This window comes from Zootoca vivipara, chromosome 10 (assembly GCF_963506605.1).
Source record: "Zootoca vivipara chromosome 10, rZooViv1.1, whole genome shotgun sequence".
Classification (NCBI taxonomy): Eukaryota; Metazoa; Chordata; class Lepidosauria; order Squamata; family Lacertidae; genus Zootoca; species Zootoca vivipara.
This window is the reverse complement of record NC_083285.1, coordinates 23,604,982-23,624,503: the sequence shown is the minus strand read 5'-3', so window position 1 is coordinate 23,624,503 and position 19,522 is coordinate 23,604,982. Positions and strand designations below refer to the sequence as shown.

The 19,522-nt window shown below is 44.2% G+C and overlaps 1 protein-coding gene across 3 annotated transcripts in view; it reads right to left on the bottom strand.

The window, feature by feature from the left end:
* The window catches only part of TMEM117 (transmembrane protein 117), a 205,678-nt gene that overhangs the window by 4,743 nt on the left and 181,413 nt on the right, over positions 1–19,522 (bottom strand). For 2 of the 3 annotated variants that reach the window (XM_035128605.2, XM_035128607.2), the window contains exon 7: positions 8,539–8,668. In XM_035128605.2, coding sequence (XP_034984496.1) covers positions 8,539–8,668 — 130 coding nt within the window. Of the gene's footprint in view, positions 1–8,537; positions 8,669–9,095; positions 9,162–19,522 lie in introns of those variants that run through there. The other variant, XM_060279621.1, reaches the window with a different exon arrangement.

Below are 19,522 nucleotides of genomic sequence, written 5' to 3'. Positions count from 1 at the left end.
TCTGCTGAATCTATGTGAACTGCAGTCTGAGTGCCCCACTGGTCAGATGTCCTGGGAATGGCCAGAACATGTGAACACACAAATTGCTCTGCCTTTATCCCTCTGTCCTACAATGAGCCACCCACCTCTCCTAATAATAGCTGGCTTCCATGGAACTATCGCTTCTAACTTATGAGGGTTCTCTCCTCCCACCTGGTCAGCATAAACCCTGCGTGGCTGCATTTCAGGAGGATTTTTTTTTTTACGGATGTCAAAGCCATCCAGACCTTCTGTTTCCCATCCCCAGAAAAAGAGGGGGGAAAGAAGCAAATTAAGGATCAGCTCTTTGTCTGTGTGGATTTCCAGTAGCTACTGTTTCAAAATGCTGCTGTTTGTTTAGCTCTCTCATCTCAGTTACAGCCATTGCAAGGAGCATCAAATCCTTCTGTATCTCCAGAAAGCACTTTGCTGCTATTGAGTGCTTGCGAGCATGTTTGCAGACACACATACTGTACACAGATGAACAAAACAGGAATCCCTCAGAGACCTTCTGGAACATCCACTCTGCTTGGATTGCTTCACTTTGACCTCTGACCTTTCTATTTCTGCCCACAGGGTCCCCGAGGCATCTCTCTGTCTGGAGTGCCTGCAGTCAGTCCAGACACGCATCCTCCACCTTTGCTGTAACCACCAGCCTCCCTATTCTGATGACAACCAGCAGCGAGATTCTTTCAGAGTCTGGCGGAGACAACTTGGTTTCTTAAAACACTGGGTTTCCTTCGCTGACCTTTATTTCTAAATCTGCAGGCATTTTCTAGCATGGTACATATTGATCTCCAGCATATCTATTTCAGTTGGAATGACTGTAAGTGTATTGTCAATCTTTATACCATAAGGGAAACTCAGAAGCTGTCTTATACCAGCTCACATTATTCATCCACTGAGCCCCCTGTTTTCTCTTTCAGGGGTAGCTAATGTAGAAACTCTCAATTGTTCCTGATGATTGGCCGTGCTGGCTGGGGCTGCCGGAAACTGGAATCCAACAACTTCTGGAGGGTGTGGTTTTGACTATCTTGGACTTGGATCTGCAGTCCACGGTCTCAGGGAGCAAATACCTTTCCCATCGACTGCTACAAGATTCTTAAGTACATGCCTGTTAGGCTTCAGGGCTTCCTTCCCTGTGGCAGTAGATAAGCAGAATAAAGGAAAAGGAATCTTCTTACCAGTTAGAAACTTTAATAATCACAGCAAGAGAACAAAGGACCCATCTCCCAGGAATGGCGGTGCTCCCAATTAAGGATCTCACCCCCTTACATCCCTATTAATCTACATCACTTCTACATCTTGTAATCTGAGTTTGTACCCTCTGTGCTTTGCGTGCTTTCTGTTCTGCCACTTTCTCAGCTCTTCTTGACTTTGGGGAGAGCGGAGGAATGCTTGCCAATCTGTTAACCCTCTCTCTCCCAGTGTTTCGTCTCTTGGGTGTTCCCCATCCATTATTTCCCAGTTTCTGCCTTCTGAACTATGTCCCTCTGCAAACCACTGTTCCAAATCTATACTGTCCTCCTGCCCCTTGGAAGATTCAGGATCTGGAGCAGGAACAGGGGGAGGGGGGGCCCACCATTCCTTCTCAGTGCAGCCCTCCTCAGCACGGATTCTGACAATGCCAGGGTTTTAACCTGGTACTTTCTGCATGCAATGTATTTTCCTGGATGGTTCATCCCACTTTGCTGCTTGAAGCAAAATGGGAAGTGCCACTCTGCCCTGTTGCTGCTGCCACCAGCACCATCATAACTGGTCCTGCCACTACCACATGTACCACCCTGCACCACCACATCTGCACTGGCAGAGAAGCGATTCTGGCACTGGGACTGATTTAAGGTGATCTCTCAGCTGAAATCATGCAAGATCTTGTGCACTCTGCAAGTTCTCATATGATTTTGGTCAGATCTTGGCTGAAACATGGAGATGCTCATTAAAGAGACTGAAATAACACCCCCTTGCTCAATATTGCAAGTGTTTATATATTTGAATCTGAATTACCTGGACCTTTATAGACTATGCATCCAGTGTGGCTGGATAATAAATAGATTTTTTTTTAATAAAGGAACTAGTCTAGCCCCTGAATCTATTTTAACAAGGAGAGTGGATAACCAAACTCACTTCTAAGTCCTACAAATCTCCCAGGGTACCATGGAAACTAGGCTATGCTGTGTATTTACATAAACTGCTGCCTAGGAAAGAAAGCACATGTGTTTGCAATGAGCCATCTGTCAAGGGAAATCCAGATGAGTTAAGCAGATGCAAAAACGCAAGATCTCTCTATGCACACAGAAAGAAGAAAGAATGGAAGCAAGACCGAAAAATATTTAACATGGACTAAAACACACATTTGGAACTCCTCGCTACAAAGGGATTTAATGAGAAGTCATAGCGTGGGGGTGTTAATGGAGCATAAAATAATTATGGTGCACATTAGGGCACATGGGTGGTGCTGTGATCTAAACCACAGAGCCTAAGGCTTGCCAATTGGAAGGTCAGCAGTTCGAATCCCCGTGACGGGGTGAGCTCCCGTTGCTTGGTCCCTGCTCCTGCCAACCTAGCAGTTCGAAAGCACAAACTGCAAGTAGATAAATAGGTACCACTCCAATGGGAAGGTAAACGGTGTTTTCGTGCGCTGCTCTGGTTCGCTAGAAGTGGCTTAGTCATGCTGGCCACATGACCCGGAAGCTGTACGCCAGCTCCCTCGGCCAGTAAAGTGAGATGAGCGCCACAGCCCCAGAGTCGTCCGCGACTGGACCTAATGGTCAGGGGTCTATTCACCTTTACCTTTAGGGCACAGCCATCGGTATTGTTGTTGATGTTTCCGTCATGCTGGTCTTGACAGAGACCTGATGAGCAACGTTGGAGAGCAATTGGCACTGACCTTCTACAGGCTTGTGGCTCCCTCACTTCAGAGTTCAATTTGAGGATTAAGGAGACAATTAGTTAAAAGAGGTGTTCCATTCTGTGACACACTGGCTCCACCATGCACTATTAACATATGCCATGCTCAGGGATTTCTCGATATTTTTTCTTGTTTATAGACCACGTGGTTGAGGTGATAGATTTTGCACTGAACACATTGATTTGATGTCCATTAATGGAGCCAATCTAACAAGAATGACAACTTGAATAGAATGAAATGGGCTTCAGACGCTGTGCTCCCCCCCCCCAGCACATTATAGGCAATTCACATTTTATCTGGTCACACACTCACAGCCAATCAGGTATCACATTTATCAACCTGAGTTTTACAGAATGCCTGGTAGCTGAAAATGCAAATTTGGCATTCCTTTCACAAACTGATTATACTCAGCCTGTGTGCTAAAGGTAAAACAAAAGCAAAATAACCCTCGTCCCATAAAACCAAAACCAAACCCATAAGAAGTGGGCGGATCTCATATGGTCTGGAAGGATCGAAAGAAAGCTGCTAAAAGCAAGACAATTCTTAGAGACCCTGAAGTACAACAGGAAAGGGCGTCTAAAGGTAAAATTTCAAGTGACAAAGGATGTTCGGGTGGGGAGGGGAGTGTAAATACTAAAAAGACACATTTCTAAACATTACTCAGAAAATGAAGTTGAGAAATGCATGTCCTTTGACACTGTTGATCTGGGTTTGGGGGCCAAATCATGTCTTTGAGTATCTGGTGTGAAGGCCTAATATCGTTGGCCCACACCAGGGTCAGGAGCCATTTCAAATTCGGTCAGGATTCCAGAAAATCCAATGTCTGGACCAAAATAAACTCTAAAATAGCTTCTGAAATGTGACTTAAAATCTGAGTTTGCTGGGAATTCTGTATTTATCCTGGACAGGACCGTTCTAACGCAGGGGAGAGTCCATGTGATGCCCTTCAGATGTTGTAGGACTCCAACCTCCATCAGTTCCAGCCACCATGGACAGGGATGATGGAAGCTGCAACCGAGCAGCATCTGAAGGGAACCACGTTAGTTCCCTAGATCTATTAGAACTGTTCTCTCTGTGTTCTGCATGCTAATCTTATGCCAATGATCTGAAAAATACATCACAAGCAACTTCTGGCTTTTCATAGACCTCTGCTGAATCACTGCTGGAGACCTTTAACCAGCCAGTTCCAGGCCACTTCATCTTCCAAGTGCCACCAATTATTTAGATGTCCTGCCAGCTACAAGCACAGAACCATTTCCAATTCCTCCTGTGAGTTATTGCTGCACAATTGGAGGACACATTCCTGGCAGTGCCAGAATGCCGGGTAACAGGCAGGGATGTCCTCCCAAAATGCTTTTTCCAAAGTTTTTTTTTTAAAGAGAGAGAGAGAGAGAGACCATTTCCATTTGGCTGTTCTTCTGACAACAAAATACATCAGAGAAGGCATGATGTAAAGCCTTTTGGCTGGTCCATGTGTGTCGTGAGTGGGAACTTCTCTCTTAGAGAAAGGGAGGGGGAATGGAAGAATCATGGGTAGATTGTGTTGTTGGCAGTTTGGTATATTCCCTTCCTGTTTTTATTTTAATCCGCTGAACAATACCCATTTCTTGTTGCCAGCTTCTGTGATCTATGCATGGCCTCAGCAGATTTCATAGCTACGGCATTCATTTTGCACCAAATGGACTGAAAAACAAACATAGCCACTTCATATACAGGCTGCATCATCTCCAAAGAACTTGTTTGATCAGTAATTCACATCACCTGAAATATTTTCAGGTGTTGTATATATTCATCTAGATTGGGACAGGGAATCACAGCGTGTCTGCGAGCAAAACAGAAAGCTTAGAAAGGTCCAAAGTTTGAGAACTGAGCTCAAAACTCAGCATTGATTTAACAACAGATGGGCCTAGCAAAGCCCACCCAAAGGGATTTTCTCATGCCGAGTTGATGTGCTTTATGATTCTCCTAAAAAATGGCACAGAGCTGAGATAAAGCAGGCTCTTGCAACTCAAAACGATGTGACATGAATTCAAATAGACTGATTTGTCTAGGAAATCTAATAAATAGAACTTATTAATTCTGAGCTGGAAGAAAAAAACCCATTCTACAATCCCTGTTCATGGGCTCATTCTCCAATTAAATTATGCCCTTCACAAAAAAATATCCCCATTAGTTTATAGAGGCTGGGAGAGGGAAGAGACATTGGCTAACCACAAACAGCCTACTTTTAAAGAGCACTAGAATGAAAACAAAGAACATCAAATTCCAACTGCCATATTAATGTATCTCATTGCCAGTGGCATTTCCTTAATTCCCAAATAATCAATATCCCCACAGCACCTCCTGTTTCCTCTTGATTGCTGCATTCACCAGAAAATGTTTAATTATCTTTGCTCTTTCGACCAACAGTAGATGTTTGAATGCCACAGCCTGCACTATATTTTTTTTACCTATGGTTTGGATCTGCTACACCTTCTCCCGCTAAACATACTGGCAGGTGACTCCCTATGGAGGGGTACAGAGGCAGCAGTGTGTGGAGGAATGACTCATGGTTTCAGTTGTCTCTACAGGAATACACAGAGTATGTGAAACAAGCAAGAAGAACTTGAGCTCTAAATACAGGATGGTAAATATGGCCTAATAGGCCATATTTATTGAAACCTGATGGGATGACTGGAATGTAGAAACTGAGGGGTACAACCTGCTCAAAAGGAACAGATCAAACAGAAATATAGGGGTAGCAGCAGCAGTAGGTCCAACAAATTCCTCAATGTCCCCAAATTGACAATTTCATTTCCCAGAAGGGGGAAGAAGGAACAAGGGAGTTATCTCTCTTGGACCTGGGACTCACCAACAGGGAGAAACTGATCAATGAAGTGAATGTACAGGGAACCTTGGGAGGAAGTGAATACGTCCTCTTGGGTTTCCTTAGACATAGGCAAGGGAAAACTGAGTGTAGTCAGACATGTACTTTAAGAAAGCTGATTTCAAAAGCTTAAGGGTTAGAAATGGTCAGAAATGGTCCCATGGTCAGAAATACTTAAAGAGAATGAAGTCCAAGATGGTTGTCAGTTTCTTGACAGGGATATCTATGTTTCCATTCCTTTCTTACAGAATTAGGACAAGCCCTACCAAAAACACACCTCTCTGAAATCTGACACATATTACTCTGCTCTTAAAAGATCTGCACTGGTTGCCAATTCGCTACCAAGCTCAGATTAAGTTGTTAACACTGACATATAAAACACACATACAACTTGGCTCCCAAGTATCTGAAGGAACACCTGCTCCTACATTGACCTGCCTTGGGTAAGATGGGGGGGGGCACTGATTGCAGTGACACTGTCAACTGTGCTTTCAGGGGCAATCTCTGTCATGAAATAACTTGCACCATCCCTGTATGCTTTTCAATAATTGGTCAAGAGCTGCCGCTTTACCCCAGGCCTTTGGGCATATTTCCTTCACCTTTCTAGCTATGCACTGATGTACATTTCAGCGGTCCTGAAATCTCCCTGGTGCCAGCTTGGTGATCACTTGTTTATAACCAGGAAAGATGAGTTTTTAATATGGAGTTACCACTGATGTTTTTACATTAATAAGATTGGATTTATTAGGTCTTTCAATAATGGGTAGCTATAGTTTTATAATCTGATTTATACTTGGCTTTTACTCATTTGGTATTTTTCTCAAAATGAGAGGGGGTGTATAAATTCTAAAAACAACAACACTGATCAGGCTTCCTCATGACGGTTGCCAATACATAACAAAGAATGTGCACATTCATTGATGGATATCATGTCATCTAAATGCCATTTTCCCATCCTAAAGCAGAACCATTTGGAAATTCAGATTCCTCTTAACGTTAGAGACTGTTTCTGCTATCAGAAAATCCTCTCCCCCTCCTTCCCTTTGAGTGCCAGGAACATCTACAGCAGGGTTTCCCAAACTCAGGTCTCCAGCTGTTTTTTAGGACTACAACTCCCATCATCCTTAGCTAGCAGGAACAGTGGTCAGGGATGATGGGAATTGTAGTCCAAAAACTGCTAGAGACCCAATTTTGGGAAACCCTGATCTACAGCTGTCATTCTGCTTCTAGTTAAAGCATTGCTGCTCGTTTCAGGAAGCCTTTCCAACATGAGAACAAAAGAGAGGCCAGAAAAAAAGATACAAACAGACAACAGATGAAAGCTGAACTAATCTGCAGTGACATGGGGCAACCTGTGATTCCTAAAGACACACATCTTAGAGCTGTTTTGAAAGGCCTGATCTACACGAAACAGCAGGTGGTTTTAGTGAAACTGTTTCAGGCACGCACTATTTCAGGCTACAGGTGTGTGGCTGTGTGGCTGAGTCCTTTCCCATAATTCCCAGGAATGCCATCTACTTAGAATCCTAGAACTGTCACGTTGGAAGGGAACCTAAGGCTCATCTAGTCCAACCACCTGCAATGCAGGAATCTCAACTAAAGCATGACTGGTGGCCATCCCACCTCTGCTGAAAAACCTCCAAGGAAGGAGGGTCCACCACCTCTGTTCCACTGCTGAACTGCTTTTACTGTCAGAAAGTTCTTCCTGATGTTTAGTTGAAATCTCCTTTTTTGAAACTTGAATCCATTGGTTTGGGTCCTACCCTCATCAGCAGGAGAAAACAAGACATGCAAGACTTCAACTCTGAAGTGGTACAGTCCTGGGATCGGAGTGAAGTAGCAGTGGAAGAAGATTGGAAGAAATTCAAATTTTATTTAAAGAATAAGCGTATAATAGATTAGAATCAGTGGAAGTAAGGGATATATACAGAGGTTGTAGATACAACGGTGTGAAATAAGTATTGTTAGAAGATAGTTATAAGGGACCCAGGTGGTGCTGTGGGTTAAACCACAGAGCCTAGGGCTTGCTGATCAGAAGGTCGGCGGTTTGAATCCCTGCAACGGGGTGAGCTCCTGTTGCTCGGTCCCAGCTCCTGCCAACCTAGCAGTTCGAAAGCACATCAAAGTGCAAGTAGATAAATAGGGACCGCTCCGGCGGGAAGGTAAACAGCGTTTCCCTGCGCTGCTCTGGTTCACCAGAAGCAGCTTTGTCATGCTGGCCAGATGACCCGGAAGCTGTCTGCGGACAAACGCCGGCTCCCTCAGCCTATAGAGCGAGATGAGCGCCGCAACCCCAGAGTCAGACATGACTGGATCTGATGGTCAAGGGCACCTTTACCTTTACCTTTTATAATTGAATTAAAAGGAAAGATATATATAGAGTGTAAAATGGTAAGATATAAAAATAGAGAAATAAGGAAACATTAAGTAAAATTTTGAGTTTATATAAGAATTAGAGATTACTAAGGATGATTTGTAAAGGAACACAGAAGGAGGTGGAATGAGGAAGTCATTAGATTAGAAATAAGGATTATAAACTAGAATTTTTGTTTTTGTATTTTGTATTTTTTGTGTTTTGTATTTTTGTATGTTTTTGTTGTTTGTTAATTTTTTAAAAAAATAAATATATTAAAAAAATAAATGAAGTGGTACAGTCCTGGAGGAGCTTTTCCATGACTGTTGATGGAGATTAAACTCAAGCGAAGCAGAATAAGGTTGGAAGGGAATAGCAAAGGATGTTACATACCTGTTATATGTATATGATACTCCTCCTTTAAAATCTTCTTGCAATAAGGCAATCTAAACTGAAAGTGTGCAGCAGGCAAGCCAGGTAGATTGACATCAACAACACCCATAAAATGTGGAAACTCCCAGTCCTGGTGACAAAGAACAGAAAAGAAAAGGAATCACCTAATTATTTATCCTCTGGAATATTCATTTAAATTATATGTACTTTACTATTTGTACCATCTTGGCTGTGAGCCCTGGAAGAGATCTTTGCCTTCTCCCACCTGGTCTGGGAAGGCAGGGCCCTGACTGACTCCAGCTACAAAAGCTGGGGCTGCCGAGCAGACTCTTTGGCTGGGGTATGTATCATCTGGACTAAAAACCTGATGGTAGGGAATCACAATCATGCATGCGTCTATTGAAGATTCAACCACCAGTATCATCAAAGGGAAATCTAATAGGTCCCAATTCAATTTTGGTGAGAGAATTCATTCACTTTAAATTCACCCAGTACACCCTGTTTATCTTTTCATGCCAAACAGGAATAGTCTTCTTTGGTCAGTGACCTGAGAGTACCTTTGAGTGCCTTGCAGTCCATTAACTTTCAAACCTTGAGCAGCAGCTGGCGGTACAGGCAGATTTCTTCAATTGTTATAAGAAAAAAGAAAAAAGAAAAAAAGGAGCAAAATTGGGCCCCTGCTGAGCTTCATTACAAACTATAATCAGAAATTGATTCTTTTCATTTCCAGTAATAGGTCTTGCTGCCATAATTAAACTGTCAGATCATGGATAGATAATTTAGCAAGCAAGCACCTGACTGCAGAATTCACAGACAAGCGTAGCTGCTGCTAAAGGCAATACAGATTCATAGTCAATACAGAGAGGCTGTGAGTCTAAGATCACACCCCTAGACATTGGATTGGTCTCTTCCTAGTCACATTCATATATTGCCTTCTACGAGGATTCCATTTATTTTACCGGGGTGGCTGGGTGCCTTTTGAACCTGGCAGGGCTGCTAGGAAGTCATGGTGGGGTGGCCATAGTATTGCAGTATGCCACATAATATCAGTCTTAGATTTGAACACGGAAGCTGTCTTCTACTGAGCTGGACCAACAGCTAGTTCAGTAGGTGTTTATACTGAATGGAAGCAGGCAGCTCTTAGGGGTTTCAGACAAGAGAACATTTCCCAGCTCTACCTGGGAGATGCCAGGGATTCAACCCAGCACTTCCTGCATACAAAGTAGATCCTGTACCACTGAACTACAGCCCGCCCCTCCATTTCTTCCTGATTTGGCTAAGAAGCATCAATAAGCCTAACTTTCACAGAAGGACATCAACAAAATCTCCGTGTGTGTCGTTGTTGCCTAGATGCTGGGATGCATCTTGGGAATACTTTGTAAAAAGCAAGAGCATTACAAATATTCTCCCACGTCATGGCCAGTGAATCATACATACGTATCCCATGCCAAACCTTCTGATGCAGTTGTAATGTGTTTTCCATTTGCTTCCTCAAAGGATTTGGTCATACTCTCCCCACCAGCAAATTGTAATGGGCTTTTGTCTGTTCCTACTTCCTGCTGGCCAGCACATCCCGATGTCCCTTAAGACAGACTGCTTCCCTAATATCCTGCTGAAGTTTCTGCCAGTAGCATGGAGGCATCAGCTCCTGAAATCCTGCAGCCACCCTATCACGTTGCAATAGTTTTATGAAAAGTCGCTTTAATGTTTCTGCTACGCTGACCGTTTTTAAAAAACTCAGTATTTCACCCCATTTAAAAATACTTTATTTATTTATAAATAGGTGTACAGCATGTTCACATTCCTACACATAAAGGTTGGTGGGTAAGGTGGGGATGAGCAGGGTCTAGGTCAGGAGTTGGCAATTTTTTTTAGCCGCGGGCCGGTCCACTGTCCCTCAGACCCAGGGCCGTCTTAAGCCTATCCAGCGCCGTGGTTCAAACATCCCTCTGGCGCCCGCCCCACCCCCCGTTTCCCAGAGTTGCTGCCCTTTGTGCTGCGTGAAGAAGGGCCTTTTCCACTTATCTCTGTCTTGAATCTCCCAAATATTCAGCTTCACGGGATGTCCGCGAGTTCGAGTGTTAGGTAAGAGAGGGAGGAAAACACTTTCCTCTACCCACTTTCTCCATGATTGCCATGACCGTGTCACTTTTCCTGCGCCTTTTCCCCAAACCAAAAGAGCACCAAACCTTTCCTTGCAGCGGAGTGGCTCCTCTGGCCCCTTTCCTCCCACCCACTACTATTATTGCAGCAATTTCTCACCGCCCGCGTGGTGGGCGCCTGCACTCTGCACCCCCTCAAGAGGTGCGCGCCCCTCAGCTGAAGAGGTTCCGGGGCTGAAGGCAGCAGGCATGGGCTCCTTCCCCCACCATCACTCCTCCTCCTCCGATGCCGCGTGTGGTACCTGCGGGGGCCTTGTGGCCTCGCAGAGCAGGCAGCCGTCGACCCCTTTGCACCTGCAGCAGCCCCTGGGCTTGCCTCCCGCTCCTCCTCCTCCATCCCAACTGGGGCAGCAGCGCCCCCTGGTGGCCAGGCGCCCTGGCGCATTGCGCCACCCAGCCCAGGCCTAGGGACGGCCCTGCTCAGACCTTGTGGCTGGCCGGAGAAGCGGCACCGGGGGGAGCTGGAAAAAGAGGTGAGGGGGGCAAGTACTCTTCCCCACCCCCACCTCCAGCTGCTGCGCTTACCTTCCCTGGGGCTCGTCTGCTCTGCTCTGTGGCCCAGGAGCACCAGGGAGGCGGCGGTGATGGTGGAGGGAAGATGAGCGGCATGAAAGGGCTGGCTTCGGAGAGGGGCTGCTTAAAATGACGCTCAGCCAGTTCAGCCCAGCCCCCTTCCTCCTCTAGGCAGGGTGGGGAGAAGCCAGGAGGAGGGAGGGAGGAGGCACCACCATGGTGTGTGTGAGGGAGAGCGGGGAGCATGGAATGGCGCAGGGGAGGAAATGGCGCGGTCTGAACGAACGGAATTCCCACGCCAACCCACAGACAGTCCACGGGCCAGATGTGGAAGGCAGTTGGGCCTGACATCTTGAACCTCAAGAAAGATGCACAAAAGCTTCAAACAGGTGTGGGATGAAACTGACAAGACACTGCCCACAACTCTGCAACAGGCTGTATAATGGAGTCCCTGTGATGCAGAGTTGAAATTGGCCAAGCTTTTCTCATACACACCACTTACAGTGAAGACGATTCTCCACGAGACTCTGCTGTTTCACACAAACACACACACCTCTTCACAAATAAATTTGCCAATAATAATAATAATAATTTATTTATACCCCACCCATCTGGGTTCCCCCAGCCACTCTGGGCGGCTCCCAACAGAACATTAATAATAGTAATAATAAAGTGATAAAAAACCAAGCATTAAAAACTTCCCTAAACAGGGCTGCTTTCAGATGTCTTCTAAAAGTCAGATAGTTGTTTATTTCCTTGACATCCCTTGGGAGGGCATTCCACAGGGCGGGCGTCACCTCTGAGAAGGCCCTGTCTGGTTCCCTGTAACCTCACTTCTTGCAGGGAGGGAACTGCCAGAAGGCCCTCAGAGCTGGACCTCAGTGTCCAGGCTGAAGGATGGGGGTGGAGATGCTCCTTCAGGTATATTGGGCTGAGGCATTGCACATTTAAAGCTTTTCTCTTCTATGACTTTCTTATACAGGCAACCCCCCATTTATGGGGGGGATTATGTTTCGAGGCACCACGCGTGCCAGTAAAATTGTGTATATTTGAAACACCATTGAAAAATCTTGCAAACACCCCATTCTCTCCCCACCTCGCCCCATTTTGCCCCTTTTTGTGACGTTTTCGGGTGACTTCTGGGTTTGTGTAGCCAACTTGGTGACCTCAGGTGTTGTGAAATACAGTGTCCATCAGTCCCATTCTGCATAGCCAACACCCAGGGAGGATGGGAGTTGTAGTCCAAAATATCTGGAGCACACTATTTTGGTTGGCCCTTGCTACTTCCTTATTTTATATGGTTAGTTGAACTCCCCCCCCCCCTGCTTTGTTCATTTTGTGTGTCATTTTGAGTTCATTTGGGTTGTAAGCTTTTAAAATGAAACGAGCATCATAGTTAAACTCCCGAGAATTGTTTTCCAAGAGCAGGGAAATGAAACTGACAAGACTTTCAATCCTCAGCTCTGCAGCAAGTCCAAAGGCATTTTGCAACAGAAATAAAATTGACAACCTCTCGTCAGGGGAAGTGGCTTCTCACTCCCTGCAGAGGTGAGAGCCTTGTCAGTTTTGCCACCCTTTGTGCACACATTTTATGGATCACAAAAGCAACATGGAGCAAAATGCTGTACACTATCTTCTCTGCAGCCAAACAGGTGCCAGTCCAATAAGAGGGGAGAGCATAAGTGACTCTCTCTCTCTCTCTCTCTCTCTCTCTCTCTCTCTCTCTCTCTCTTATCGGTCTGTCTATCTATCTATCTATCTATCTATCTATCTATCTATCTATCATCTATCTATTCATGCATCCATCTATCTGGCTCAGCTCTTGCACACTCCACATGCCAACCCTACATACCCCCTTGATAAGGCCTCCTGCCAACAGTGGCGGAGGAAGGGGGTGCAGTGAGTGTGGCCCACCCCGGGTGTCTTCGCTGAGGGGGGGTGACATTTGGCGTGCCGCACACCCACAATATCTAAGCCTACCCCCACCCGTCATGGTAAGAGGGAGCTGTGCCGATTTGCCGGTGGCATTTCCGCCCTTCCCCCTTCTTTTTGACAGCTTGGAAGTCGCGGGCAGGTGGCACACCAAATGTCCGCCATGGGTGGCTCACTCCGCCCCCATGAGCGGCTTGCTATACCCCTGGCCGCAGGGCGCGTGCACCGCTCTGTGCATCCGGGTGGCTATCCTGCACCTGGGAGGGCACCCGCCGTGCCCTGCCCCCCTTGGGAGCATGCCCACCCTGGGCAGTGCGGGCATATGCTCTGCCACTGCCTGCCAGCTCCTCACCTCACCTCATCCATAGCTGCCAAGTCTCCCGTATTCCCCGGGAAATCCCCGTTTTTCCAGCTGTTCCTAGCTGAAAAAACGGATTTTTTTGTTTTCCCCCGGTTTATTCTGGCGCGGCAGCCATTTTGGAACTGGGCGGAGCATGCTCAGAAGCGACTTTTGATGCTGCTCTGCCCAGTTCCAAAATGGCTGCAGTGCGACTTCTGGTGCGGCGGCCATTTTGGAACTGGGCAAAGCAGCATCAAAAGTCACTTCTGAGCATGCTCCGCCCAGTTCCAAAATGGCGGCAGCACTACTTCCGGTCTGCTATTTCCGGCCCGGTCCCTTATTTCTCTGACAGCAACTTGGCAGGTATGCCTCAGCTCACCTCACCCCACACAATTCCAGCTGCCCCCTCCTTCCCTGCTTCTACTCTCTGTGGATAAATTTAACAGAGAATCTTCACTAACAACACTCTCAGCAGCACAGCAAACTGCCAAGCATAATTACATTTTACATTGGGTGTGTGTGTGTGTGTGTGTATGCCCCGCCTTCTCTATGTATCGATCTTTATGGCAGGGAGCAGGGATGGGGGAGAAATTTGATTCAGTTCACATTTAAAGGCAAACCTGTCTAATTTGCACTTTCTAAAACAATCAACCAAACAAAGCACAGCTATCAAAATTCACCTTTCTCCGAATTTTGCAATGCTGTTTTCCAGTCAAGCAATGTGCATAAAATTGCATATATTAGTAAAAATAAGGGGGGAAATGCATTGCATTGTAGGGATGGCTTTGCAAAAATGTTTATACTGAAATGAGTATATTAGGAGAAATTGCACTAAAATGCTAAAGAGTTTTCATTATGGCATTGAAAACCCAAAATGCATAAAGAACAGCAAAGTGCCTATAATATTAGGGGAAACCGCTTTGTGAAAATGTCTATATTAGGGGAAATTGCATACAAAATGTGTATGTGATGAGGATTTTTTGTAAAAGCAAAATGAAGCAGAAATTGGTATAGAATAAATGATAATGGACACATATATATATTTATATCTACCACAAATCCTGTCGTGGAGGGTATCACAGAGAGGTTTTCCCCAACCCAGCTGTTGCAACTTTTTTTAAAAAAAGATGTTGTTGGGATAAAATTACATGTATTGGATGCAACCTCTAGTTCTCTCCTCCCTATATTTTAAAGTGTGCCAAGAGATTAGCGAAGTCCATTATTTGGGGGCATCCATTTTAAAACTGAAGTTTAAACTGCTTTGATCAAAGGAGGAAGAGAACTCAAGTGTGGCATCCAATGAGCCGGTCCATCGAGTTCAATGAAAATTGTACTCCCTAAAAAGTGTCCATAGGATTGCAAACTAACAACATTTTATCCCTATTTTGAAAAAAAGAGGGGAAGAATTTCTAAAGTCTGATTAAAACCAACACCACTTTTGACAAGTTCCTCAATATGAGGAGGCACCATCCTATTCTGAACGATAAAGGGGGGAAACTCCAAGGAATCATTTATTGAGATGCATTAATTCTAGCACCATCAAGCCCCCCCCCTGTCACACAACAATCATTAACATGCCAGGATACAAATCAAAAGATGCAGGGTGATGAAGATACATCATGCATAGAAGCATCAAAAAACAGCAGCCCTAATCTAATACAAAAGTGCACCACACAAAACATAAATGAGAAAGAAATGTGTCTTTTCTTTTCTGTACAATTATTGATATTAAAAAACAAGCAAAAACTTTATACAAAAACTTATATCCATGTCTGAAATTATTCTCATTATCACCCTGAGATTCACTAAGTTTCAAAGGACAACTCTTATAAATGTAGGTTCCTTACAAGTCCAATTAAAGAGCAGGGTTGTTGTCTGATTGCCATCATTTTATACACAGTACATTGTAACTCACACCCTTCAGTTTACACTACGTGATTACTATTCAGACAGCAAAGGTTAAATATGATATGTGACGTTCCTGTATTCCTGAATACTCCAGTGTGTAATTATGTAGACTTTTGTTGAGCTGCATGGCCATTCTCTAGGTTAGAGAGCATGCTGTGCAATGCCTGGCTTCACATTAGCTACTGGGCACTGAATTCCTAAGCTAGATTGCACATAAGGTTCTGTAATTGTGAAAATAAATGTGCACAGCCACACCAACGGGTCACATTTGTCCCGCTGAAAACACGCACATGAAACATTCATTTGAATTCACTAATCGTCAAAATTTGATTCAGTCTGATTGTGCCTTGTAGCAACAGATCCCAATTAAGACTTAGAGAGATTAATACATCCATAACTTCTACATAAATGTTCCCCCGCCCCTCAAAAAAGGCTGTTTAAAATAGAAATGTCAGCTGTAGTTCACATCCTGTGGCTCAGAGTATGAACCTTGTAACTTATAATTTTTGTCTCAGATGGGAGGGAAACTTCATGACCCCAACATGAAGTTATTCTCTGTCTCAGATGTCAAACAAGAGCTGGAGGAGAACTCAGTTTATCCTTCCTACTCTCACCAGACGTTCCCTCCCATCAAAAGCTCCAGGCACCTCACTCAGTGTTGCAGTATGGAGGGGGTTGAAGACTAGCACATAAGGAGGAAGAGCTTGCAAGGAGGAAGAAGGGCATAGAGCTGGAGCAGCTGGGAAGGAGTCAAACCTATCACTGAGAGCATGGTGGGGATTGATCTGACCAGCATCATCTTGGAATAAACCAACTCCAAGATTATAAACCCCTTTTGGCCCATGGGCAGGCACCTCTGGAATGTTGAACGAGTACCACAGTCACCACCTCCTCTACAAGCTTCTCCCTCCCTTTCCACCAAACAAACAGAAAGAGAGAAGGCACATGTTTGCACTTGCGCATGAGGACAAATAGACATTGGATTTCCAAGGGTAAAAGCCAGATCCAGTTGGATAAAAACAAATCTGATTTTATATGGAGTTGTAACCTCCCAAAAGCACCATCAAATTAAAGTTTGTGGTGATAGATTGCATCTATACAGTCAAACCTTGATTGTCAAACGTAATCCGTTCTGGAAGACCGTTCGACTTCCAAAAGAACCACCAAGGATCAAAGGGCGGTCAGCAAAGTCAATGGAGAAAAAAGAACAAAACTCCCCAGAAGCCGTAATGCTTCCAAAAATTGTTCGAAAACCAAAGCAGTTACTTCCGGGTTTTCAGCAGTTGGGAGCTGAAACATACAATAACAGAGGCATTCAGGAGCTGAGGTTTGACTGTAATATAATAATAATAACTACAGCGCCACAATCACATTGATACAAGGCCTGGATCCTCAAGGATCTTCATCATTTTTTACATAGGATAACAATAACACCCTACGAATCACAGAGCACATCTGGGAACACAGAGTTGACAATATCTGCTGGAGGCTTTGAGGGTATCCCATGTAAAAACTGTGATGACCCATAAGGATTTGTGCCTCAAATTCCAATGCTGGAAACCACTTTGTTCATCGTTTTGTAGTTTGGTCACTGGAGACAGATGTGATCTGGGATGATGGTTGGCAGTATGGGGGACTGGTAAAGAAAAGTATGCCATGGAAGAACAATGGTGATGTGGGCAGGACAAGCGAGTGCCACCATAGCTCAGTGTAGACCTTCTGCTTGCCATGAAGAAGTTCCCAGGTTCAATTCGCAGCATTTCCAAGTATGACTGCAAATGTCCCCAGTCTGAAATGCTGGTGTGCTGGTGTCAGTCAGTGAAGGCTATACTTAACTAGGTAAATCAACGGTCTGACTTGGTATAAGACAGATTCCTATTTTCCATCACATGATTGTCATTGTATGTTGGAATGTAATATATAAAGTAAAAATAATATTGGGAATGACTGGGTACTAAACACAAATCACCCAGTTACCAGTGGCCCCTTAAAGTATGCTTCACGCAGAGTATGTATGCGCAGTTAGAACTTGACCTGGCTAAGCAAAACACCACCAAGAGTGTAGGGTGTAATCTGCCTTGTGTGAAACCCCTTACTAGCTGTATGCTTGTCAAAGCATACAGATGAAAAACTAACTGTTGGGTTTCTTCAACAGAAAAACAAACGGACTCTAAAGGCTTTTAACTAAAGATAAATACTTTCTTCCACATCCAAAACCTCCCACAAAACTCTCATTAAACTACCCGAGAACTATCAGCAAAGTAATTATACTAAGGTTTAACTAAAGGGATCTCTTAAACTAAGAACAAACAGAGAGTGATCCATAACGAGATGTATCAAACTGCAAGATCTAGCAAAGAGATGAGGAAGGCTTTCTGGCAGAGCCTTACATACAAAAAACAGAGCCCACGCCTGTGAGCAATTAAGAGAAACGCTTGCACCTGTTTCTCTTAAACAGACAGTGTTTACATTAGACCGGCACTAAAGTAATGACTATTCAAAACAAAATCCAACAGTCTGAACACCTGAATAAGATTATATTTTGGTATGAGCTTTCGTGTGCATGCACACTTCTTCAGATACTTCTGAAGAAGTGTGCATGCACACGAAAGCTCATACCAAAATATAAACTTAGTTGGTCTTTAAGGTGCTACTGAAGGATTTTTTTTATTTTGCTTCGACTCAGACCAACACGGCTACCTACCTGTAACTAGAACCTGAATAAGAGTTTTATTCCTGCTTCCTTCCAAATCTGTTGAAAATCTGCTGCTATTCAAAAAAACCTCAGATAACCCCCTCTTCATTTTGTTTTGTTCCTTTAACATATTTTAATACAAAACAGAACAGGATCGCCCAGTTGTTCCTTGAGACTAATTTTGGCTTCCTATTTTTTTTACCTCCAGCCTCAACTGAGCTGAGCACTCGGCAGGTTCTTTCTTCTGTTTACAGACAGTTTGTTTGTTTGTTTTGTTTTTTTGCTTGGCAGTTAATTCTGGAGTTAGAGAAACCAATGAGATGTAATGCTATATTATTTTGCACTTGGGAAATAACTCAGTCCTGTCATGTCCGTTAGGCTTTCCCATAAGTCACCGCCAACTGTAACACACATTTTGTTTTTCCTTTGCTATTTTGCGGGGGGGAATTAATTACTTTAGCAGATTGTGTTATTATGGAGCTTGGGAACTTTTCATGGACATCCCATGCTGTTATGTGCAGTTGCCAATTCTCTTAAACTAAAGCCTCTTGCAAAAGAAATAAGTCATGAAAGAGGATATTTAGAGGGTCCCTGTGAATTATTACTACTACTACTACAACTACTACTAATAAATTAGTCACTTGTTACACAGAAAGGTCTCCAAGCAATTTATAACTTACTTAAAAGCATAAGCAGAAATGCATCATAATATTACCAAAAACAAACAAACCCATATCCACACAAATCCCATCTGAAATTCATTAAAACCCCACAAAGCCAGCCCCACCTGTTCGTATTTGTACTGTATTTGTTAGAAAATACATTTTACAAAAACCAGATTGTATGGAGGAAGAAAACTTATGTACAGTCAAACCTCTGTTTATGTGGCCCTCTGGTTACATAAATTTTGGGATGTGCATGCGGCAAACCAGTAAGTATTTTGCCGGGTTTTGCTGTTGCGGAAATCTCGGGATCCAACCAGATCTCTGGAACGGATCTCGCCCGCAACCGGAGGTACCGTTGTAATGTAATGTAACAGCTGCAAAATCTTTTGACTCCAATTAAGGTCACAAAAATGGTGAACCATTGCCTTGTCAATTTGATAACTTCCTTTAAAAGTGAGCATGTGTGTGTCTTAGGTAGTGGTTGGAGGTTGGCTGGTTGTTTCACCGTTGTTTTGCTGAGCATTGGAACTTCAAGCAGGTGCTGTCCGTAGGAGTTGGAGAGGATAGACAAGCTGTAGTTTATGGACTGCTTCAAAGGAATTTTAGAAGCATGCAGATCTTTTCATGGGACCAAGAGAGTGAAACACCCTGCATTTGACTTGATATGCATAAATAATACTGCTTGTAATAGTTGACATCCTGCAAGTAAAGAGTCATTTTTCAAAGTCGTGCGTGGAGTCTGCTTCATCGCAAGGGCTTCGATGGTGAA